The sequence below is a fragment of the Colossoma macropomum genome, unplaced genomic scaffold (assembly GCF_904425465.1).
Source record: "Colossoma macropomum unplaced genomic scaffold, Colossoma_macropomum, whole genome shotgun sequence".
Taxonomy (NCBI): Eukaryota; Metazoa; Chordata; class Actinopteri; order Characiformes; family Serrasalmidae; genus Colossoma; species Colossoma macropomum.
Window position 1 is genome coordinate 17,232,795 of NW_023494792.1, and position 26,397 is coordinate 17,259,191.

Here is a 26,397-nt window from a genome sequence, read left to right on the forward strand (position 1 = left end):
ACGAAGAGGATCCTCCGACACAAACCAATAAGAGGTGTGTAAGGAGAGGTGTATAGATGTATCCTATAAAATGTCAAATAAATAATAATACTAAGTTTAGTATAATAAGAAAAAAAGTGCCACAGAACCTTTTCTGATAGGATTACATTTTGAATAAACACCTAACAGTGCACATTAAATAAACTGTACTGCACTATTTTGATGAAGAAGAGATTAATGGCCTATGTAGTGCACTATGAAGCTATTTGAGTTCAGTCTGTTGTCACCAGTGCTTTGGCCTAAATTTTTAATTACCATGGCTATTCAACTGGTGAAAGTATTTGGGGTTACAGGCCCCAGTGCAATTGCTTCAAGCCAGCTCCTCTAATGTACAAACTGACTTGATGATTGTCTTCCTCTGATCCCTCTTCAAGCACCAAATGTAGTTGTCAAACACCTGCAGTGTCTCATACATACATATATATATATATATATATATATATGTACATAAATGTAGTTTCTTCCTGAGTTTACGTTCTGTTAGCAGTAACACAGCACCACAGCACATCAACGCTGAAAGGTTTTTGTATTTGCAGGGGGAATGATGAGGGGTATCACACTCTGATCTCAAATCCGACCATCTACAGCACCAGTCTTACATTTGGGGAGAAGCCATATTTGGTGAGTTTACTGCTCAAACACACCTGATTGTAGGACTCTGACCCTATAAGACCAGAATCAATGACCCCTGGCCTACAGTAAGGACCATCACCACTAGGCCTTGCTTATACTTGTAGGGACAAAGTGATGTAACTAGGATCTTACAGGACAAAAAAAATGAATGGAGGCCCCCATACAAAATAAGCCACAAGGAACATTAAAAAGACAATTTGCTTGGGTATATGCTATTGATATGTCTTAACCAAGGTGGTTCTCTAATGTAGACTCTGGTTGAAGATATTACTAAGGTATTGCAGCTATCTATAAGACATCCAGTAGTAATATTAGGGGCCTGGTGGCCACAGGCCCATCTGCACTTCAGGCCCCTGTGTGATTGCCCTGACTCCCTGCCTGCCCTGCCAGTACTTATAAAACTAAGTGACACACAAAGCAGGAGATATTTTATCAGACCTCTAGACACCAGACCAAAAACTCAATTTAGGACTGTGAAAAGGAGGATGCCAAAGCGCTTTACATACTTTCAGACCAAGTCAGTGTGGGCAGAGTGAATTTTCCTGTTTCACATGCCCCCAGCCTTTTTCCAGCGAGTCCGAATCGGCCTCGTGATAGGCTGAGCTCGCACCACGTGACCGCCTTCCGCCTGGAGTTTGCGCGACAGCTGGACAGAGAGGTTTGCTCGGTGGGAGGATTCGGGGTCCGATTTCTTTACACTTTAATTGCTACAACATCCTGTTGAGATGGGAGACAAGAAGAGTCCGACAAGGTAAAGGAGTTAGCTTGCTAATAAGGCCGTGGGAAGCCTCGGCCGCGCGCTGCATTGGTAAGCAGAGTCTGAGTATAGCACTCTCTCTCACACTCTCTCTCTCTCACACACACTCACTCACTCGTGTCGTACATGGCGGATGGGTCTGTCTGTCTCCACAACATTAGCAGCAGCTTTCAGGGCTCGACACAGCCGCACAGCTGTGATGAGAACTCAGCTGCTCTGTTGCTCTGCCCCCTGTTGTACTCGACTCCTAATGTCTGAATGCCCCTGTGTGTGTGTGTGTGTGTGTGTTGTGTTTGAAGGCCGAAGAGACACTGCAAGCCCCCGTCGGACGAAGGCTACTGGGACTGTAGCGTCTGCACTTTCAGAAACACTGCTGAGGCGTTCAAATGTATGATGTGCGACGTTAGAAAGGGGACGTCAACTCGGTAAGACCTCAGACACGAATCCCCCAGCCGCACTGCCGCCTGCTGCCTCACCACAACACTTTCACTCTCAGACGGACGGACAGACTCTGCCGAAAGTGACTAAGCTTCCTCAGTTACACGTACTTGAGTCAAATTTTGAGGGAATTGTTGCTCGAATCAAGGCTGAGCAACGGCAACATTAACGCGATAATTTACATCACAAAATGCATTTCTGAGTATATAGCGGATATTATCATTACTTAAAAATCACTTCTCAACTGCATTACAAAGATTAGATTAGAAAGAGAACATAGTTAGTCCTGTCTTTTAAAATTGAGTTCAGCAGAGTGTGTGAGATGATTAATAAAAATCTTTGGATGAATAGTTTTTAATAGTATATTTAAAACTTAGCAGATATATGTGTGTAAGTGTGTGTGTATATATATATATATATACACCTTTATATAGTGAAAACTTTTTTTTAAATTCTTTTTACATATTTGCCATATTGCTTAGCTCTGTATCAAATTATACCAGTTTTACCAGGGGTGGAAAAACGTAAAGGTTTTACAGACAAAACCCAGGTCTTGTTTGTTTGTTTATTTATTTTAATATACATTAACTTAGATATTGGGCATGAGCAGAATGAGCTAAAACTAGAAAGCTTGTTAAGGGATGCATCAATACCACTTTCCCCCCTTTTTCCCTTCTGATACCGGCCCTAACTCTAGCCCTAATCTTACCTAACTACTTGATAGGTGGTGATAAATATTGATAGCCTTCCACTTTTTGTGTCTTGTGTCACAAATGAAACAGTAAATCACTGAGCTTTTTGGAATGGTTTATCTTTAAATACTCAATTAAATATGATGTACTGCAGTTTTTGTTGGTCGTGCCTTCCCTCAGAATACTGCCGCTGCAGATTTTGCAAAGAGCATATTTCACTACTGCTTGTCTCAAGAGTCAAATAATCCCACCCCTGACTTATTGCCTGCTTCAGTTACGTTCCATCTACTGGAGTGCGTGCACACATTACTCATTCTCTTTTGCCAATACTGATACTGTGTTTAAATGACAGTACCCGCACAACACTAGTTAGCCCTTTTCAGTAACTTCAAAAACGTGTACCATTTGAAGTACACGTCACCCCTGAACTTGGCATGCCTGCAGATATAATGTGATGTTGTCATAACCACTATATTACACGGCATTATCCCTCACTCAGTTCCAACACACTAAACTCCGGGGCCTCATCTTCCTGAACAGTGTGGTCCACAATAGTGGTGCAGCAACTAATAGCAGTTAATCCATGGCAGCTCAATTGGCAAGAGAAAAATGAAAAAGAGAAAGATCTTAAGTTGTTTGAGATTTGTAACAAGGGCTTAAAAAGTATGTTATTTTGTCTTGGAAAAGTATATTATTATTATTAGTAGTAGTTTTTTAATATTATTATTATTAATAATAATAATAATACTAGTAATAATGAAAGTATAGTATTTATTACGTAATAGTACGAGTATTCATTTTCTATAATATTCATCGGTAAAGTCCCAGTCTTTGAAGATGATACTTTAGTATTATCACTTAAATATTTTCAACTTCTGTGTTCTTCTTTGCTTACAGTAAAGTATATTACTTGATCTTAGCTCCATTTAAGTCATTCACAATTATTCACGTATTTCTTATGGATTTAATTCTGTTTTGTATGCTTTGCTGTTGCTCACACTTCTCTCTTTTGAGCTTTATCATTTAATTTGAGCCCAAAAGAATTAAAAAAAGAGATGTTCCTTTGCAAATGTAGCGAACTGAGTACCTGAGCGATTTATGAACTCATACTTTTTGAAATCCTATTCAGTTTTTTCTAGCTTCTTTTACTTCTGTTTTGAGTAATTAGTTTACTGATATAACAGGACTTTTATGGTTTTAGGCTACACATACCTCACCTCCCAACTCTGCTTGAATTAACATGATGCGCCATATCATACACGTATTACTTGATATTCAGATTTTTGTTTATTGTTCATGTTTTCTGGTACGTTACCAGGGTATTGAAAGCAGGGAGTTGAATGTGTGAATGAATGAGTGTTGAAATAACTTCTGTAGTAACCACAGTTTTCTTTCTGAGTTTTATTTACTTTTTAGCACAGCTTAGACTTGACTCACTCTTTGACTTTTGATTGATTTTTTTAATGGTCTCATGACATAAAACTGACCTCTACACATCTTTACTCTGACAGAAACACATTCCTCAGCAAACCATGTGGATGCAAATGTGATAAATAATAAATGTGAGACGAATAATGTCATAGGTTATGGAGTTCAGATCTGGTCTTCAGTTTTGCCAGTACCTGTGGTCAGCTAAGCAAGATCTCAGCTCTTGAGGTTTCGGGAATTTGAGCACAACCCCTTTATTTAGTTCTGACCACTAATGACCCCATTAGCCCTGACTATAAGTTCTCCATGATGTCATCATCTAGATTCATCTGACACTCTCTTCCAGTAAACCTCGCCCCGTTTCTCAGATTGTGGCTCAGCAAGTAACGCCGCAATTCGCTTCACCTACACAACCCAAAAAGGAGAAGAAGGAAAAGACGGAGAAGGACAAAAACGACAGGGAGCCAGCACTGAAAAAGAACAGCCACAAAAAGATGAGGTAAAGTATTTTGCACAATTTTCTGACATTATGCTGTTTGGGATATGACAGTGAAATTACTTGGAACTGAGGATTGTTCTGTGCTTAGACAGTTACAGAAAGATAAGTCTTGTTTTTATTTTGAATGGCAAAATGGCAGATTATTTTAAAAGTTTCATGCTTACAACAGAGTTTCATTCAAAACAGTCTGTTCATTAAGCTTTTTGGAGGAGGTTTTATTTTAATAATTTGTTTTCAGCATGTAATGGAAAATGCCTTCGTTGTGCCTATATTATGAAATAGTACCTTAAGATTGCACTTCTTATATTCCTCTTTTTCCCCCCCTCACTGTTCACAGGCCACGGTTAAAAAACATTGACAGAAACAGTGCACAGCACTTGGAAGTCACAGTGGGCGATCTGACAGTCATCATCACAGACTTTAAGGAGAAAACGAAACCCCTTTCCTCTTCCAGCTTATCCTCCACGGCCACGTCAGCAGACCCACAAAGCCAGAGTGGATCCAGCTCAGATAACACTGAGAAAGCAGTCTCAAGATCATCCTCTCCTCGAGGTGAAGGCACATCAGTCAACGGGGAACCACACTAACCCCTGAGAACTCTGTTATTCTGTTAAAGGTCAACAATGTTACAGACAGCATCACTTAAATCACTCCCTTTCCTGACTCCTCCTCAACTGGACTGGAAGGGGCTTTGAGTTTCCCAGCAACATTTACTGCACTAAGATCATAGGAAGGTCTCGATTAAGTAGCAAGTCATAAATGCCCATGCTGAACTACCATCATCACATCTAATAAACTGCTTTTGGAACTCTTTGCTCTAATTACCATCATACTTCTCTATGTTTTCTGAGCATTGGAGCTACATAGAGAGACTTGTTGGCTCAAAGACGGTTACTGATGTTAAGTTTCTAGAAAGTAAAAGACAATAAGAGAATGTATTTAAGGGATACAGATTTTACAGTGGTTCTTAATCTCATGCACTGCCACATCTCAGTTGAGGTAATTAGGTGTTTTAGATCATTGAGAACATAGGGCTTGTTTGACTTGACAAGGTGCTGCACAGAGCAATCTGGTTCTCATTGGCTAGACAACCATATAGACACAAACTGTAGTGAATACTACACATAGCCTGTTAAACTATGTTTGTGGGTTTCACATTGAAGTTCAAATTTATATTCTTCAAACAAATTACATATCTGATATGTGAATGTCGTGAAAGCTGCCGGCCCCCATGGGGTGTTGCTGGTAAAACTGACCAGCTCTCTTCTCAGCTCTTCCCCAACGGCAAGCAGCTACTCTCGCCAACCACCAAGGCAAGGTGCAGTTAATTTCAAACAAGCCCATAAACATTAGCAATGCCTAGGTCCCTAGCACTGAGACTGAGAACCACATGTATAGCGTAAGGTCATAATATTGTAATAACATCATCGTTTCTATTCATTCTTTAACACAGAGTATTTTGGTATGAGTTTCACACAAGTGGAAAGTTTACAGAGTATAAATGTGAAGAGTTTTAAGTAATGACTGGTATTAGTAGATCAATGGTAGGTCTCAGAACCTGGGTAAAGGCACTGTTTTAATGTCTGTCTGATGAGAAATTAAGTTTTGAAACAGGTTTTTCAAAAGTTGTGCACAAGTTGCTTCATCGAGTCACTCTGAGTTTTATAAATCTTGAATTTTGAGTTTAATTATTGCTACATTATTGCCATGATGTATTCAGTGACATAAAAAGGTTTAAAATTGATTACTTCATCAGGGTCTGTGTTGAAAGACAAATTCTTGTTTGCACTTCTGAAGGTGTTAAAGGGGTTTTCCACCACTGCGTGCTTTATGTCCAGCTTTTAGATACTGTCAGCATAAGAATATTAGAATTGAAAGAGTTTTAAAAAAACACACTTGTAGAAAAATGCCTTATTCATCATTCTTTTCCATGCATTCATGCTGGACTTAATGCAGGACCATGATACTAAAGTGTGGTGGATGTCCCTTTATATGCATTCATTATATTATCCTTCAGTAACACCAGACCATTTTTCTCTGAATCATGTAGTAGCCTACATTCGCAATATGAAACTAAAGGCATCTTTTCACGTTTCTGTTGGTTAGAGCACTTGGTAGCAATCTGTAGATCTGTGGTCTTTGGTTTATTTTATCTGTTTCTTGCATCTTAAAAGCCCATTTGTGTTTAACGTGCTTATTGTTGGCTAGATTATCAACAAAAGCCATGTTTCTGATAAGAGAGGTGTGTATGCGTGGGGGTGTGTGTATTTTGAATATTTTTTTTAGGAAAGGCTTTGCTGAAAATTAAAATAATTTAAATTGTGAAGTTGACTTCTGTTATTAGTTTAAAGGTTTATATTGCTTTTCCAAATTAAACCAAAATATTTATAACCATTACAGTGTATGTCATCTTGTCTACATTTGTTGAACTGTTTTAATGATGTACTTCTGAATAACTGATAATGTGCCAACAGAGGTGGGTAGTAACTACCTATGTTTACTCAGTTACATGTAGTTGCAGGGGAATTCCGCTGTTGTTTTTTTTTATCTCTCCATAAATCAATCACTGAGATGTGAAAAGAGTCATTCAGAGAGGTATGACATGAAATGGTTTATTGTAGAGAAACTTCCTGACTTGGATTTCCTTGCAGTGGTGCTGATAGAAATCAGGGGTTACAGTGTCTAAAATGCAACTACAGCCATTTCCTATCCAAAACAACCAGTGAACCTAGACATGTCTTATGAATTTTATATCATATATAAATATACGATATATATATATATATATATATATATGTATGTATATCATATATTTTATCATCATTTTATTTATTTTTTTATCTCAAATGAGCTCAGTAACACTGAGACTAATAACTGATCATCACATTGATTTATCGGTCTACTCAGGCTTTGGGAGAGCTCAAACAGTCTCAGGATTTAGTAGGATTTCAGTGTTTGTAAATAAGTTGTTAATTGAGGTTCATTTTAGAATTTGATACACAAGCATGTTTGCTACTTCTCAATAAAATTAATAAAGAAGCTTTGATAGTTTCTTTTTTTTTTGCAGACTAATTTTTATGTAGTGGCTAAGTATTCTAAAAGCATAAACCTAAAATTGTAAGAAGTAACTGTATTCTGAATACTGCCTTTAAAAAAGTAATGGACTGAATACAGATACTTAATTTCTGTATTCTGAATACATATTCCAAATAATTGTATTCCATTACATGCCAACCCTGACTATCGGAGACAGTGTCTCAGGTGTTCATAAGCATTTTGTGTAATAACTGTCTGTGAGGGAGCTTTTAAAAGCATTACACCAGGGCTGTCAAACTCAACCAGTAAAAGGGTCATATTAAAAAATCTCTTCAAACCTGTGGGCCAGAAAAAAATGCTTTTATTTTATTTTTAATTCATGTTGTGCTAAAACCCGAACTGGCCATTGTTTATTCAAAATATGCAAAAAACTTTTCATAAAGTAACAGTAACATAACAGTAACATACAGACACTTGTAGTAGACCCTAAATATTACATGGACGCTTGAAATATTCTAAATGTAAATGTCCCCAGGAGTCTTTTAAACCTACCTATCTACTTAAACTAGACACCTGGCATCTTTTCTTCGCTGCAAGTTCATTAAGGCTTGGGCTCAGTTCCCGAGCTGCTGAGCTGACGTTAAGCGTTTATATTGGTTGAACTGCAGCTGAAATGCATTTTGGTAATGTGACTGGTGTGGAATTGCGCAGAATTGTGTAGAATTGAGGTGTAACTGCTTAATTTCTTTTCATTTCAACCTTCCTGTCTTGCTGTTGCTCACAGCTCTTACTTTGGTGCTTAACATTTTATTTCAGACCAAAAGGATCCCTAAAATACAGAGATGAAGAGACCTGAACAACCTTCACTTACTAAGCTGATAGCTGAAGTTCCACTGCAGTTCTAGCAGCTACTCTGTACTTAAAATTCTATTTTAGTTCTCTACACACTTAAAAAAGATGCTTCTTCAAGGGTTCTTTGGTAAATTCTGTTTAGAACCATAAGTTCTAAAACCATTTGCATGCTTAAATGGTTCTTTGCATGGTGTAATGGTTCTTCGGATTGATGGGGAATGTGTTGTACATGGTTCGATATAGCACCAAACTTGGTTCTTCTGTTCTTACAAGCTTGACAGTGTAACAGTAGAAGAACCCTTTTTAGTGCTATATACAAACATATTCAATAATGTTCTACATAGCATCATATACGACACATACTCCATCAACCTGGAGAACGATTTCACCATGAAAAGAACCATTTAAGCATGAAAATGAATGGTTCAATATTAAAGCCTTGAAGAACCATCTTTTTTAACAGCGTACTCTGTCATGGTTTCTTTTTCCTTTTTGGAAAAGTGCTTTTTTTCTTTGAGTCATTAAATAATCAAAGAACAAAATAACAGCTATTTTAGCTGAGGGACTGTGTGGAAGACTCTACTCTCCTCTATCTGTCAGTGCTGGCTGTATCTGGCCCTATGAGAGCTGCAGTGTGGTCCTGTGAGTGACCGAGGGCCTCTCAGCTCCTCAGCTCCACTGTGCGATGGTGATGATGACACAGGCTTCCACACGGCGCTTCATCGGAGTCTCGGTGGAGCGGAGGACTTTCTGAACGGCCGACAATGACGTGAATTTTAGTTTGACAGCTCCTATTCCCCATAAAAATGCGTCGGTATCTTCGTCTTTTATTCGCTTGCGTGATATTGGTCTTCTTCTCGGTGTTGTACGTGTTTAACCAGCTGGCCTCCTCTCTGGAGACTGTAAACTCGTGGACCGAGTCGAGAGCTGATGGAGGCCCGCCGCGCTACGCCAGGAAAGCCGCGGGGAGAGAAGGCCACGACTGGAGGGACAGGTAGCGAACAGCTACGCTAGCGAGCCGGCTAACGGCTACCAGATGGGCACAAAGTTTGTACCATAGCTAGCATAACGTGTCCACACTGTAGGTTCATATTGTTAAAAGCCGTGCCGGATTTAAGCCTTCTGTCAGAAGAAGGTTTATTTACCAGTTTGAGAGACAATATTTAACGTTACTCTGAGGGAAACTTCACATCAGAGAGCTAACCCAGCTAACTTTACTTACGCTAGATAGCTAGGTTAACTAACTAGCTACTAACGTTAACTCAGCTTCTTTAAGTAGCAGTAAAGTAGGTTAGTTAAGTAGGCAGCTCAGTTGTTTAGAAGCAAGTAAACTTTGTCTAGTTTGCTGGCAAACTGGTTATTTAATCAGGTTGGGCGAACGTTAAACAACCTTAGATACGGACAGTTTATTAGCTAATAGCTAAATAGTTGGTTTATCAGAAATATTAGCTAATGTTACATTAAACTGTTGCATGTTAGATTTGCACATGATTGTTGTGGCCACGTCTGGTCCAAAACTTCTCCGTTTTGTGACTTGCTCATGTAGGTTAGCTAGCTATTTAGACTGCGGGATTATTCTGAATTGCAGCTGGTTTGTACTGGTTTATACAAGTATGCTAAACTGAAGCATGCTTGATCCTCCACAAGTCATCATGTTTTGTGGTTAACACTGTCGCTGTGTCACTACACTTCATTGCTTCTTCCTTTCAGGTTTGTATTTGAATTGCTGCTTCCAAGTTAAAGACGGTGTGAAATGCCAGTCCCCCCTGCAGTAAACTAACTACAGTCATTACTTAACCTGTATTACAGTTTGGATCTGCTTGTGGGAGGAGTTGTTCTCTGAGGAATGGAGCTGTTCACTGAAGAAAGGAGTGTTTCATGTAGAGCTTATTTTTCTTGTTCTGTCAGGTGTAAGTCAATGTCTGTCACACACTGGAATCCCTATTGGAGACTGCCCCCTGATGTTTGTGGCAAGAACTGCTTTATGGAGTCGGCTTGTAGGTAGGATGGGTTGACTCTAACCTTAGTTGTGAGCTTAGTTTGTAGCCATCAGTGAGATGGAGAATTGTTTGGACTCGGTTTGCTTTTTTTGACTGCTTTCAGGTGCCCTCAAAATCTTGTTTTTCAGGATCTCACTCTCCCAGCATTTTAATTGCACACACCTGAGCGCCTAACGTCAAAGGAATAAACAACCTTTGCGTTTCTACTCGCCTCCTCCATTTTGAGGCATCATTACACCAGTTTACCAGAGCTCTGCTGTCGTTCTGCAGGTATGCTGTGGATAAGACATTGTCTGGGTTCAGTCATGTGGACAGAGTTGAGCCGGTCAGGTTGGCAGTGGTGGCGTGTGGACCAAGGCTGGAGGAGACCCTCACCATGCTGAAGTCTGCTGTCATCTTTAGCCAGAGAGCACTCCATTTTCATATCTTTGCTGAGGATGATCTCCATTCTGGCTTCAAAGATTCTGTGAGTTAGTGATTACATCTTTTAAGGCAGTGGTGTTTGTTTGCCTGGTCCTGGAGCACTGCCCTGTTTTCTGTTCTAACACAAATGTTCCAGCTATAATTAACAAGCTCTCTCTGCATTGAAGTGAGGTGTGTAAGAGTAGGAAATACATTAGAAAGTGCAGGACTACTACTTCGGGACCAGGGGTGGTTCAGAACCACTGCTTTAAAGGAATAGTTTGATGAAAAATCCAGTTTACCTAATTTCCCCCTGATCCCAGATGTAGTTCATCAGTCAGGAGTCCAAATTTTGATTCTTTAGTTTAAAACTGGAGCTGTGAGGCTAACGTTACTAACAAATGCTAGAATGCAGTATTTTTATGGTCACACAGACTTCTCCATGTGGTGTAGAGCGCAGTATGGCATACTGTGAGCTATAAAAATTAACAAAATTTCACAGCTACGGCAGACATTTCAGACAACATAAAAACTGATTATAGATCAGCACTCTCACTCCTGAGGTGGTTTGTGACTACAGACCCTGGCTGCATGCAGTTTTGCTAATTTTTATAGTTCACAGGAAGTCAGAATGTGCCCTGAATCACATTGGCAAGTCTGCACAACCTTACTGAAGACCTGAATGTGATTTAAGGAGGTTGGAAGAAGTTTTGATTATGGATTTTTACAGAAAGGATTTGGCCTGTGTTGATTACTATTGAGTTCTAGTGTTTGTTAAACTCACAGTTCCAGTTTTAATCCAGAGCAACAAAATTTGGACTCAAATTGGACAAAAATGTCTCCACCAACCGACTACATCTAAGAATAAGTGAAAAGTGTTGTAAATTAGCTTTTTTGCCAAATCATTCTTTTAAGACATGTTTGTGGTTTTTGAAAGTACAAATAGACTCATCCTAAGTTAACAAATAACTGTATATTCATACAACTGACAAATTGAGTCCAAAGAACTGAAAAATAAAAGTCTCCTCAGCTACTGTTCAGTATCAAGGACAGTTCCATTTATGCGGTCCTGTAATAATTTGTAAGAGTCTTTGTTGATGAATCAGTGTTAAATCTCAGTGTCTTCTTTTTACTAGCTGGAATCGTGGCCAGTGAGATTTCGTTCCAAGTATAACTACACCATCTACCCCATCACCTTCCCCAGTGATAATGCAAAGGAGTGGAAGAAGCTGTTCAAACCCTGTGCTTCTCAGAGGCTTTTCCTGCCCGTGAGTACACAGTGCTTCCTCAATCCTCTTAAACTGACCTTGTATGTAGACAACACAAACTCTTTGTTCTGCCAGTCAGAGCCATGTTATCTGATCAGGGAGGACATTCTAGGGTGCATGAAAGATCAGTCAGGGAAAGCTGAAGGGCAGAAATCACACTTAAGCCAGGTCTCCGCTGCACAATTTTTCTAAATTGTTTTCAGGTCAGAGCTCGGTCGGAAGTGATTGATGGGGCAGATGATCTGGTAGTGTGAGACGGGAATCAAGTCAAATTTTTAGCCTTCCAGTCGAACTTTGGAGTGATCAGAGTATTCCGATAAATCAAACGTTTGATTTTTATGACTGAAAACAGTTTCAGGAGTCTTGTAGTGTCAGAGACGTAAAAGAAGGAATGACACAGGCAATGGCTGCTTGCTGAACACTGGCAAAAAAGAACAGTTGTAATATTTATGGACCCAGATATCAAGACAATCTCTTTGCAAAATGTTTTTCCAGCTCTCTAATATGTTTCTCAACCACATACAGTCATGCAAAGTTCATGTTTTGTTGATTTTCCAAGTGAAAATAAGTTAACACACTTCAGCACAATTACTGTTTATTTACAGACTTTAACATAGTGAGGAGCAAAAATTAAATGTGGCCTGTGCAAAAGTTATATCACATTTTGTTATTTTTTCAATATGTTAAACTTCTAGGGGCATATACATAGAAATTAGCAAATGCTTCATTTAAATTTGTTCCCTGTAAAAAATGTGTTAATGTATATTCACTTAGAATATCAGCAAAACGAGTAACTTAACTGGGGACGTTCAAACTCTGTATTCATACCCAACATGCAATTTTTTCCTCAGTGTTTCTTGTGTGCATGAAAGCACAAACAGGTTTGGTCCAGTTTATTTTTGTTTGCATCACATGATAACAGGGGGTTTCGAGTGCTTTTTTTGTACCCGAAACTCGTTGCATGAAACTCTTTTTGCCTTTGACGTACATGGTCCTGACAAAAACACAATGAATTCTGTAAAATACTGACTTTAAGTATGCCATGCTGTGTGTTTTCGAAATCTTTTAGGATTTTAGGTCATGTAGTGTACGCCTGGCTTTTAAACTGACACTTCTTGTGCAGAAAAAGGAAGTCACATTTGGCCTGTGGTCAGCCCATGTGCTGAAACTCTTGTTACTAAACTGCTATTTTGTGGCAAACCACATGTCCCGTTTCAGCTGAAATAGTTTAGAGAAGGTTCCTAAACAACTTGCTTTAATTGGTTGTATTCCTTTCAACAAAAGTGTTCAGAAAAAGTAGTCTGTGGCCAGCAGTTGAGGTTTTCTGGTGTTGTTTTTTCCTCAGCTGATCCTGAGTGAGGTGGATTCTCTGCTGTATGTGGACACTGACATCCTGTTTCTGCAGCCAGTGGAGGAGATCTGGAACTTTCTCTCCATGTTTAACAGCACTCACATGGCGGCAATGGCACCGGAACATGAAGAGCCCCGAATAGCATGGTATAACCGTTTTGCACGCCACCCATACTACGGCAAGACTGGAGTGAACTCTGGAGTCATGCTCATGAATATGACTCGAATCAGAGCCAAGCACTTCAGGGTACAGTATCTAATGTGTGTGGGCACATTCTCTTATCTTTCTGGACTTTTATCTGCTGTTTTGTAGAAGTCAACCTTCGTTGGTCCCTTTTGTTTGACATTACAAAGATTATTGTGTGGGCCTGGGGTACTGGTCTTAGATCAGAAAGATCCCCTTTTAATGCTAGATTATTTTACCAGTGCTGGCCAGCAGAGGTCACTGTTATTCTATTATTTGTCTTGTCAGATTTCCACACTGTCGAAAGTGTTTCATCATGCTTTCTTCCTCTGCTTGATGGGAGAAAGCAGTATTTATTTAAAACATTTGGGCACATCATTGCCAATCCAGCTTGAAACCCCCAGATAACTAAAAAAGTAAGCTTAAAGTTGAAGGCATATTTGAGTGATCTAGAATCAGTGTCCATCATGCAGATGTTAATCTCAACCACTACTGGGGATACTGATTTTGATGTTTTGAAAGCGTCTAATCTGTATTTGGTAATCTGTATTTTTTGCTGTGATGTTTAAGAAATTGACATTTCTCAAGTAATATTAATGGACTGTCTGTTTCTGTATTGTGTAAACAGAATGACATGACACCAGTTCATCTGAGATGGGCGGACTTGCTTATGCCACTTCTGCAGAAATACAAACTCAATATCACATGGGGAGACCAAGACCTCCTAAACATCATATTTCACCACAACCCAGGTAGCTATCGTTACGCCTCTTACATATATCTGTGGATTGCTGTTTAAACCCTTAAACTTCACAGGTGTCAATATTCTAAGGGCTCAACAAGTACATGGAAAAATGTGCAAAATTATTTGAATTGTCATAGGAGTGAGAGATGGAATCTGGATCTCTGAATGTTAACGGGTTAAACCTTCTGCTAATCTGTTTGCAGTATTGCATTTAGTGATTCTGGGGCTCTAGGCAAAAGACAGGAAAGGGGGCACGCTGAATACACATTTTTAACTTAGTAGAGGCTCTGGGCTCCTGAGTCACATAACTGTCGATGCTGCAAAAATTATATTTTATCAAGGTAACTCATCTTAAACCTAGCTGATATCTTGTTTCTCATTTTGAGATTGTTGTAAGAATATAATTATTTAACTTATTTCAGGGCATTTTTTAAAGTTAGCTTTTGGAGAGAAGTGGCAGATTTTTTCTCTGTTGCACTAAGATTACTTTTATTTTCACCCTTTCAACACCAAGAATCTCCTCTCCAAATTGTGGATTATCACTGAATTGCTTTCTTCATAGCAGTCTGTCATTACATAGTTGTTTTATCCAGTAACAACATGGAGTAGTCTGTTACTATGACCAGGGGGTAAGGCCACATTGAAATAGCTAAAAATAATCACTATCCTTTATCGTTACCAGTAGGGCTGTGTTCTTAGATGCAGTAAGCGTGAACATGATCTCTGGTCTCTACATTATTTCAGCCAAAAGCATACACCAAGGGTGTATTTCATGAAGCAAGCATAAAGCAAGGTTTCTCAGTTAGCTGGATTTCTTAAATGTAAAACAGTGATTCTTCCAACAGGAATGTCACTCAGCTCCCCTTTTGTCGGGCAGGTCTGCCTTGGTTTAAGTTATCTGGCTAAGAAATGCCCCCACAGATGTATTGCTTGTGCACACATGAAGGCTTTCCCCAGACAGTGCTTGAAGATCAGCTGTCACCTTAAGATGCTCCTCTTTCAACTAAAGATTTAATTTTCCCTTATGCTTCACAGAGGGCTTGTTTGTGTTCCCATGCCATTGGAACTACCGTCCAGATCACTGCATCTACGGCAGCAACTGTGCTGCAGCTGAGCAATACGGTGTTTACATTCTCCACGGCAATCGAGGTGTTTACCATGATGATAAGCAGCCTGCCTTCCGAGCCGTATATGATGCTATTGAGAAAGTAAGTATTCGTATCATCATAAATAAATAAATAAATAACAAATATCCTACCGAACTGTTAGGCTAAAGCTTGAAAGGTCTATCAGGAGAAAACAGGTGTAACTTTTTAATTGGATGCGCTGCTTAATAACGTGGGTGCTAAATATCATCATGCTAGGTTTTCATTACGGCAGACTAAAATCTAATTAGAGGTGGTTAATTTGGAAAAGGCCATATTGAAGTTCCTTTGGGCACATGCTGACACAAATTTGGCTAGCTATCTCATTCCTCATAATAAAGGCTCAGTGTGTATTGAAGAATAAAGAGACAGGGACTTTGTCTCTCAAATATTTTTTCAGACATAACACCTGTGCTTGTGGTCCTGTGGGCCTTTGTTGGTCTACCACATCAACTCCCATTGGACGTCACATGATCTGTTCAGACAGTCTCCCTTTTTTGACTTTCAGCACAAACCTTACAGCGTTTTTCAGATAAAACATCTGCTCATATTTGGCCCCATTTGTCAAGAAGGGGCTTGGCAGAACAAAATTTAGCTGCCTGCATTAAGATGGTGGTCAGTGGATGGTTCTAAACTGGGTTAATATTTGTGTAGTTTTATTCCAGGTTTGTGGAGAGGTTTTGGTTTGGAATGAGAGGCAAAGTTCGCTCTGTAGCTGATGAGCAGAAATCAATAGCTCTGTTAACTTCACCCATCAGCCTGCCAGGGCCATCGTGTTCTTGACTTAATCTCTGTCGTCTTCGTCAGGCACAACGATCACTCTTAATTCGCTAATCTTTAAAGCCCAACACTCCCTTCTTCCTCCCTCCATCCTTTATCTCTCCCTCACTGCTTCCCTCTCTTGTTCATCAGGCTTAAGGTTTTGCGCTCTCTCTCTGTCTCTCTTTCTTTCTTTCTTTATCTATCTATCTCTGTCTCCCCCCCATCCTGGTCTCCGGCTTGTGGTGAGCAGTCAATCCCTTGTTCGTTTTATCTGCAGAGGGAGGGAGAGAGCGTGCCTGTGTGTCTCCGGTCATTATGGCCAGGCGAGACCTCTTTGCCCCTGACAGCGGAGGAAGCATTCTGGACCATTAGCTAAATGAGGTCTGTCATTAGTAGAGGCCCATGATTCAACTGGGTGCTGTCTGTTTGGCAGGACTAGCCCACACCCGCATAGAGCTTCACCAAAATAAGCAGGGAGAAGATAAAGAACATCATCAGCAATTGAGTTTGGAGTTGCTTTGAAAGTTTTCTCTATCCGAGAGTCTCACTGTTTGTTACGTTTGTTTTCAGAAGGCACACAGTTGTCTTGTTAGAAAGCATATTGGTGTAGCATGAACTTTCATGTTAATTTCTCCCACCAGGTCTGCTATGCCAAGCCTCAGGCTTCTCTTCAGATTTCTGCAAGAAACCCTCGCCACCACACCCCCTGCATCCTATTGTAGCATTTACTCCCTGTAGACATGCTCACAGATGCAGGAGTTTGGCGGGCAATAAAAGACCCCACCATTACAGTGGCAAACCCCACGGAAGAGCCGTAAAATCTTTAGTGCCGATGCTTCGTTTGGGACTAGGAGAATGCAAGGCAGCATCCAGCATGCCCATCCTTCCCATAAAAATCAATAGGAGACAGTAAATGCAGCTTCATCAGGGCCTGATATGTGTTGCATCAGTGCTAATAAAAAGAGTGCGTTTTTAGTGACCTCATACCAGGCCAGAACACAAAGCAAATGAGGCCCCATAAAGTCTTTATTATTATTGTTATTACTGTCATTATTTATTGTGCAGACTTGCTTCCAAAGAATGATAATTGCACTAAATTGCCTATAAATAAAGGGTTAAATCTAAAAAAGACTTTTAATGAATGCTGTGTTTGTGGAGAAAGATGCGCTTTTTATGGAAACCTGGTAGTTTGCACAGCTTCAAAGCTGCACTGTTTTTTTTTGTTTTTTTTTGTTAAATTGACAGACGTAGCACCACTGAGCCAGGTGGGGAAAGATATGCTAAAATATGGACTTCATGTGCTCCTGTAAGTCACCATATAAAGCCTAAAAAATTCATTTACAAGTCAGAGCAGTCTGGTTATTTTTTGAGAGCTTGTCAGACCACGTCATACTTCACATGTTAATGTCACATGCACAGAGTCAAAAAGAAGGTCCAGCTGGATGTTTAGGTCTCAAATGCGAAATCAATCCTACATCAATAAAGATATGATGACAATAGTAGATGACAATTCACATACATACTCAGATGACACATCTTTCACCAAGTTTCGATTGCATTCTCTTTATACTTGCACACAGTCATGAGATTTGTCTGCTTAGGGAAAGGTTGCAGAGCACAGCCGATGTTAAAAAATTGTGCTCTGCCCATTTTGTACATTTCCACCAGATAGGTCTTCAAATCCCCAGATGCTGTTATATTTGATGGGACTAAAAAAATCTGATCAGTTTTTAAAATTGGATTTGATGTGCATTGTTTAATAACGTGACATGTTTGTGCTTTGTTTTCAGTACCCATTTGGAGAAGATCCAGTGAGCTCTCTACTTCACCCCTTAGAGGAAAAGCTAAAGACTACAACGCACACATACTGTGGAAGATCCAGTCACATTTTCACCAAGAAATTAAGGGAGAGCATTAAGTACATACAGAAAGACAATCTCAATGCAAGATGATCCCGTCCACTCAAACCCATGAGCCCATCTCAGCTAGAAGCACATACAGTATTGGTAAGAAGCCTTAAGCCCAGCTGGAGAGCAGGACTGTTGCAGATGTGTTCAAGTCATGTTGCAGACTCATTCAAGTCATTGAAAACTCCATGAATTCAACTAGAATATGTAGTTTTTTTTCCTGCCAGTTGTCCATGACTCTTGCATGAATGGAAAGGAGGATGAAATACGCACTGAAATCACTTTTAAGTGTAACTGAGAGGGGCCAAATGGATGGAACCTGACAATCAGTCGGCCGCTCTAGTTCTGAAATGCTCTAGAACAGTTGTTCTTCACTCCAGTTCTAGATACCTGAATGTTCTGCAGGTTTTTTTTTTTTGCCTGTTCCAGCTTACCTTACATTCAGCTAGTGATTAATCCCCCTAGCTATATTAAGTGCATTAGAGCAGCTCTAGGGCTGGAAGTTTGAGAAGCTCTGTCATTTGTGACTAAGCAGGAATTATGGATAAAAAGCAAGGTTCCACCAGTTTCAGAAGTACCTTATTTATGTTCAGGGAAAGTTGGAGTTACCTTTTGGGTGCTGATCTAGTTTTAGTAAAGAATACAGTCGTATGCAACACCCTCAAATTACATGTTTTGTTGATTTTCAAAGTGAAAATAATACATTAGTGCACAGTTTTACATATTGGGGGGAAAAAAAACAAAATATGCCATAACATTTATACAGGCCACATTTTACATTTTTTTTCCCCCAATATACTAAATTCAGCCGATAAACAGCAATTGTGTATTACAGTGTGCAGAAGTGAGTTATATGTAGAGAATGTGTTAACTTTTTTTTCACTTAGACAATCAACAAAACAGGGGCTCCCAAACGTCTTGTGTGAGACAGAATCCTGGGGCCGTATTACAGAAACTTCCTATCTTTTTGTCTTAACTTAAGATCCGACAGGTCAAGATAAGATTTTTCACAAATTCATATTACGGAAGCAAATCTAATCTTTATTTAATAATCTTATCTTACAGCATCTTAGCTTATCTCAGATTAGGAAATCTTAACTTTCTTGATTGAAGTCAACTATCAACTGTTGTGTCTGTTACCTAGCATCTGACCATACGCACACAGCAGAAACGTGAACACGTAGCTAATCAAGTTAGCCAGACAGCTAACGTTAGCTACCGTTACTGATGTAAAAAAAAAAAAGGTCAAATAAAACTAAAGCACGATAAACTGAGAGTTAAGAATATTGTTACACTTCATGCTGTTTATCGGAGCATCGCCGCTCCACAGTTTCATTTCCTAAACACTTTAGCCAAGCGCGCTAACATTCTTCGTCCTAATATACAGACACATGTTCAGCTCTGTCACCTCATACAGCACCACAACTATAATATTGTACCTAACAAGCTTTTAGCAAACCTTAACAACCAAAGGTAATAAGGGGGGACGGTGGAGTGTGTGCTGCGTCTGAGTTCTTAAAAACGGCCGTTTAAAAAACAAAAACCCACACAAGTCAAAGCACCGTTTTCAATACATAAATGTAGCGTCATTATGCTACTTACAGTGAACTGTGCTGCCTGTCACTGCATAAAATAATAGAAACAGGCATTTAAAACAGATGTTAAGACAGCTCTGGAGTTGTCTTAAAGTTAAGAGAATATGTAGGATATTTTGGCAACTTAGGATGTTTCTGTCATACCGTTTTCTTATCTGGAAATAAGATTGTAGACTTAAGGACTGTTGTTCTGTAATAGCTTCTGTCCTAACTTCAGTCTTAACTGAATTTGCCATGACAACAAAGCAGCTAAGATATGATCTCAGACTTAAGAGTTTTCTGTAATATGGCCCCTGGTCTTTTGATAAGAAAACGAGCCTAGCTAAGCTTTTTAATGTGTAAATGTACCATAGTATACATTTTTTTGTTTTGTTTGTTCTGTTGGTCATCACTTATGCACAGTGCATTTAAGAGGTACGGATGATAAACTCATGCATCATAGAAGTCTGTTAACATACAGACTTGCATGAGATTATAGCATCGTAGATGATAAATCACTTAATTTCACTGATAAAAATGAGGAAACATTTGTTATAACTTGTAATCTGTCATGACTTTAGTTTCAGGTGATCAGAACATTTTAACAGTTTTTAGTGTTGTGTATTTTAGAAAATCACTTTCAACACATGACAATGTCATCAGATACTAGCAGATCACACTTCAGAGAGAATTAATAACACTGCACGTTTTAAATAGTAAACTAGATGGTGGGGTGGCTATCCTTAATAAGACTATTCTAAATTATTATTAGAAACACATTTTATTGTTAATCATCATCACGCTGTTTGTGAATCATAAGTCTAGCTACACTTAAAAATCAGAGAAATAGATTGTGTCACTTAAATGTTGACAGGGTCTCTTTATTTTTGTGTTATTAATACAGTGAGACCAGCTGAGACTGGAGTCTTTTTTCGTCTGACCCTGTTTGCTGTTAAAAAGCTAATTTAATAAATAAGTAGAAGTAATGCCAGTCATGAGGAAAGGAAAGGAAAGAAAACAGGAAAAGCATGCACACTGCTCTGTGAGCCTGTGAGCTTCTTAAAATGATCTAGTGAGACTGAATGCTTCAGCTTCGCTGGTTTTTGAAATTCATTCCACATTTAAAGCTCCTGAAATGTGACCGTGGGTTCTGTTAAAGCTGTGAAATTACTCTATGAATGATATGCTAGACGGCCTACAGGTGTGTTTATTTACTGAAGAAAAAAAGTTGAGGAAAAACCAGTTTTAGCCACTTTTGCGAAAGCAGTTTAAGACTAGTTTTACACTAAGTTTTCACTATTGGCTGTGTAATTCAGTCCAAGACTAAACATAATCTTTAAACTCTTTTCCTGTATGTCCGCTTCTCAGACAGTAGGAGATTAAAGTGTATACACATAAAGCTAATGCCAAAAATAGGTTTTGCACTACGCAGCAGAATCAGTTATGCTTCGTTTAGCATATGCCTGTTGAATAACTATGGTATATTTTTCTGTACAAGAAGACTTCAGTTTTACAGAGAAAACTACTTTCCATAGTTCACAAATTTATATTGTGTATTGAGTCATATTGATTTCAAAATGTTCGTCTTGAGTGTCTTCACCGTTACCATCAAAGACAGTACCTCAATTGTAACATCTTTGATTTGTTGAATGTAAATGTTTGAATGATGCAGTATATTTTTGTAATAAACATTGCACTTCTGCCTATTTTTTTGTTGTCTCATTATTCTAAGTTTGAAAGATTCATCATCCACTGTTAACTGGAGCACATTAAGAGTAGCAGCTAGGTTTGTTTCAGTCCTTCAGTGAATTTGAAAATGGTGTTTGGTATGTTACCTTTCTGTACACTGAAGAAACTCATGGATTTACATGATGCAGATCATCTCCACATGGATAAAATATATTACATCAACACAATTAGACGTTAAAATTATTACATAATCACTGAGTGGCAGTTATTTGAGTTGATCATAATTATTGAAGCTGACCACAATCTACAGTTGTAAGCATTCAAAATCATGTTTACATGATAATAAACAATGTGAATTGGATGTGTTTTTTTTATCAGCTGTGTTAAAGCATTCAAATACACGTAAAAAGAAAGCAGAAAACATTGAACCACTCAATGGGTCTTAAACCAATGGCTGTTCTAACTTCTGACTTGCTATAACACCTTTAGAGGGCAGTGGTGAGTAATGTTTATTTAGTGTTTGTTAATACATTTAAAGGGAAATGGTGAGTAATGTTTATTTGATGTTTGTTAAAATCTTTAGAGGTCAGCAATGAGTATTATTTGTTCATTCAATGTTAACACATTTAAAGAGAAAAAGTAATGTTTATTTGATGTTTGATAACATCTTTAGAGGGCAATAGACCAGAGAACTTGTAGAAAGGAGAATTATCACTCTGTAATGTCCTCTGGGTTTCTCAAACACTAGAGGGCGCTCCCAAGCAAGTCCAAAATGAATGGGTTAATTTGGAGTATTTGAGCAAAATCATACTTTATAAATGCTTAAACATTTTTAATGTGATAGAACACATTCATTTGCTGAACACTGAATAGCATAAAACATTTTAACACTGCTGTTATGTTTTTAAGAGCTTTTAAACTCGAGTTGTAGGAGCTTAAAACAGTGCCTCATGCACAAAGCACAATGAGCTGCTTTGCTCACCAACCAATCAGCACTCAGCACTTAGAAACTATTTTAACTTTTCCTTTTTAGCTGTTGAGCTCTATTTACTCTCATTCATTGAGGACTCGCTCACGGGTGCCCTCTGCTGTTTCACAGTCCTGTTTTTGATATAACGGGGGAAATAGGAAGTGGCCAGGCTCCTCATCCTCATAAACCGGCTCTGAGTAATGTTTGTTAATAGCACCTTTATAGTGATGAGTAATGTTAGTTTATTTGATGTTAACACCTTTAGAGGGCAGTGGTGAGTAATGTTTGACATTTAACACTTTTGAGCTCGAGCTGTGTTGGTTCTCAGTTGGGAGATACTATCGACAGCTAGGAAGAAAGACAGCTAATTACACAATCTGGCTTTAACAGTTGCATACAAAACAAATCTAACTGTTAATCACAATTATTTATATGGTGATTGTCAGCTGAAATGTCATTATAATGATGGGCAAATGTGTCCTAAATCAACTTTGCCATCCAGTTTACATGCTTTTGACAATAATTGTGTGGAAGTTGTGTACACATTTGAATCAAGTCAAGTTCATGCATCACTTTTTTTCAACATAAAAAAATGTTTATCATGCATTTAGGCTGAAATCAATGCTTAATTATGTTGTTATAAATCACTTCTCTGATGAGACACAAAGGACCACTAATGTTGTTTTCAAGTAATTTACTGAAAAGTGATCATACAGGATTTAGTATGTGGCATCATTTAGTAAATGAATCTAGTTGGTATTGTGGTGCCTTTACACGGCCGCTGATAAACCCATTTCCCAGAATGTTCGGTCACCACATGTGCTTTAAGACAGCTGATCCAGATTCAGCACACATAAAAATTATCATGCATGGGTGATTTTTTTTCTTTTAAACTATGCAGGCTTTGTTTCAAATGTCAGATATGAATTCCAATAAAACTGTAATTGTTCATACATTTGCTTTCATGGCATCACTTGGAGCTTATTACAGGGAACATTTTGAAGGTAACTGTAGTATCAGAGTCAGAAGAAAAATGTACAACAAATACAGATCCATATCTACCCAGAGTCAAGTCATGTCTCCAGTGGGTCAAGCGCTGTCTCCAAGCAGCAGGAGATTAATTCTGTTCCTAATGGGATTGAAAATTTCTCCTACCAAAAGGCTCATTCATTCACTGCAGCTTTTTAGCTGCATTAGAATAAGCTTTGCCGTAATTATCAGCTTTTCAGTTTCTCTTTCTAACCCAGTAGCTTGCTAAGGGCGAGCGCAAATGCTAAATGCCTCCAGCTTTACCGGTCAGAAATGAGCAAATGCCAAAGGGGGTATTTTCAGCCCTCTTCTGAAGTGATTATACAAATGCAGAGGAGGGCTAAACCGAGAACATTTGAATACCTTAAAGCCAAAGCACTTAGCCAGATGAATTCCTCAGAATATGCAGGAGAGAATATCCCGCTCTGGAGGGAAATGCTAGTGTGCCAGATGCTAACTGTTGCTATGTGGTGTGATATGAATGTTGAGGTATGATTTTGCTTTATTGTAAGTGACATTGCCCAAAGGTGATTCTCACGAACACTTTCCTTCCTCAGTCCTGATGGCACAGTGGGAAAGTCTTAGATTAAATCAATGTGAAATGACCCAATCCTCGGAGAACCCAGCTGGAGATTGAGTGAAAGGGTTGCTTGAGAAATTATGAAGATGTTCTCCTGAAGGCTGATGGAAGATGTTTTGTAGTCTTGCGCCTCACAAAGTGGACCACTTTTTAATGGATTGGAAAACTGAAAAGGTTGTTTCAAGTGAGTGAGAGATTGAAAGGAGTTTCAAGACGGGAATAGATTTAAATGGTTGTCCGTTATTATTTGGATATGCGGGCTAAAATTTAAATTGATGCCTGCTCCTGTTCCAACAAAGTTGTGACAGTGGTGTTTTAAGACTAGGACCATTGTGAAATGTTAATAAACGTCTTAAAAAGGTGATGCAATCATGCTTGGGTATAAAAGAAGCATCCAGGGCCCTTATTTGTAAAATATTTGTTGAGCACAGATTGGATCTTAAAATAATCATGAGTGAAAATTCACTTTTAAGTAGTGATTTATGAAGTGTGACTTTGTGTCCATACATCAACATAGCTGAGAATTTATCTTAAGAATAAATTTAGAATTAAATTCAAGTACATATACAGTTCAAAAGTGTGTTAGTGCCAATTGTTCTGTGAAGGCACCATTAACACTGAAAGATATACACATTCTGGAGTAACATATGCTGCCTTCTAGACGCCGTCTTTTTCAGGGATGACCTTTCTTATTTCAACATGACAACACCGAGAAACAGGCTGCATGTGTTACAACAGTGCATAATTAAAAAAAAAACCAAGATCATAAGATAAAACATCATACACTGTGTTTTGTACTGCATTTCACACACTGTCTCAACTGAGGTTTGAAGAAAGATATAGAAGATGCACTATATATTTGTCCGGCTGTCATTTTGAAGAATGAAATAAACTGCGGAAGGGAGGAAGGAAAGAGGAAGTCAATCTGCTTGAGAGAGGACACAATTTGTTTTCGATTCCCTCTCTGTCTTTCTTTCTCTAGCCATCTCCTTTTTCTCTTATGCTCTCAGATCAATAATAGATTCACCCGTTTGCCTGCACTGCTGAGGCAAGTATAATTGTGCTGATATGTAGAGACGTTAAACAATTAATGTAGTTTGTTAGAGTCCAAGACCCTGATCTCTCATACAGCATGAAAGGAGAAAAAGAGCTACATGCAAATGAGATGAAAAGGCGAGAATTAATTGTGCATCTTATTACTGCAGGTGGAAATTTTATTGCTCTCATACTATCAGTGCTCTGTAATATGGTGTTCTCCATTGTCCAACTATCAGGAAAGAACTGCACTTCCAACAAATTACTCAGACCACAGTGTACAGTCTGTCCATAGACAATATTACACAGCAAATGGCACTTTTGGTTAGCTTTAATATGAGCAACATCTGTTACCTGGATTGCATGACAATGAAAAAAAATGTTACACAGTTTTTGAGGTACATTACTGATTTTCATCATTCTATGTGACTCCTGTAGTCTTTTATTCTACTAATCGCTAACATAAGGGTCAAAGGTCACCAGGGTTCTGTCCTGTGTAAAGTACTTTGAGATTTTGTACAATCGTATGCAAAAGTCTGAACACCCCTGGACAAATTACATGTTTTGTTGATTTTCTAAGTGAAAATAAGTGAACACATCCTCTACAGAGAACAGTCTTGAATATGCAGTTTCGCTGCTAATTTTAGTGCACAAGTTCCATTTATTTGCTACGTTTAACATATTGCAAAAATATGAAATATGCTGTAACTTTTGCACGGGATCACACTCTGTTTCATTATTCTCAATATGTTAAATTCATATAAACCGTGATTGCACTAGAAGAATGTGCAGAAATGTGTTCTCTGTAGAGTTAATGTGTTAAATGTGTTGAATTATTTTCACTTAGAAAACCAATAAAACGTGCTTTGACCAGAGGTGCTCAAACTTTTGCATACGACTGTAACTAAAATGTAGAGTGCTTTATAAATAGAGATTATAAGTATAACTCATTTTTATTTATGACACTTGAAGTGGCTGTTTTGCTTACTCACATTATAGGCATCAGGTCACAATTCAGCCCTGGCTTGTTGACATTATCTATATGTCATATCTATTTGTCTTTGGTCGCAATATGCAATGCGACAGAAAAAAGGGACATATTTTCACGTTGGGTTTTATGACTCAATTGTACCAAAAATGTCAGCCTGATTCATCATGCAAAATGCGCAAGTAATGCTCTCTCAATTACCCAGCGTAAAAAGCTTATCAATCATTTAAATTGACCTTTTGTTTTTACTTGGAGAACAGTTGAGTGTACAGTGTGTCTGGCCCAGTGGCCTGAGGCTACACAGCTACTGGCTCAAATCAATGGGACACTCAGATGTAAGCAGACAATGATATTCATCACCATTCAATACTTGCCCTCACCTTTATTGTATTGGG

At 38.6% G+C, this 26,397-nt stretch overlaps 2 protein-coding genes across 4 annotated transcripts; both read left to right on the forward strand.

The window, feature by feature from the left end:
• The first annotated feature begins 1,306 nt into the window (after positions 1-1,306).
• LOC118811808 (YY1-associated factor 2-like) lies at positions 1,307-6,883 on the forward strand. The gene is made up of 4 exons (XM_036576304.1): positions 1,307-1,423; positions 1,729-1,854; positions 4,334-4,486; positions 4,824-6,883. The coding sequence occupies exons 1-4, from the start codon at positions 1,398-1,400 to the stop codon at positions 5,071-5,073; spliced, it is 555 nt and encodes a 184-aa protein (XP_036432197.1). The 5' UTR covers positions 1,307-1,397; the 3' UTR covers positions 5,074-6,883.
• Positions 6,884-9,001: 2,118 nt separating this feature from the next.
• gxylt1a (glucoside xylosyltransferase 1a) lies at positions 9,002-21,417 on the forward strand. Of its 3 annotated transcripts, none has more exons than XM_036576305.1 (8): positions 9,002-9,368; positions 10,283-10,375; positions 10,645-10,840; positions 11,913-12,044; positions 13,390-13,641; positions 14,207-14,330; positions 15,359-15,531; positions 18,021-21,417. In XM_036576305.1, the coding sequence occupies exons 1-8, from the start codon at positions 9,181-9,183 to the stop codon at positions 18,180-18,182; spliced, it is 1,320 nt and encodes a 439-aa protein (XP_036432198.1). In that variant the 5' UTR covers positions 9,002-9,180; the 3' UTR covers positions 18,183-21,417. The 3 variants fall into 3 exon arrangements, with proteins under 3 accessions (XP_036432198.1, XP_036432199.1, XP_036432200.1); XM_036576307.1 differs by lacking the exon at positions 9,002-9,368 and adding an exon at positions 9,379-10,084 and having other exon boundaries at positions 10,184-10,375; XM_036576306.1 differs by lacking the exon at positions 10,283-10,375 and having other exon boundaries at positions 9,004-9,368.
• Positions 21,418-26,397: the final 4,980 nt, after the last annotated feature.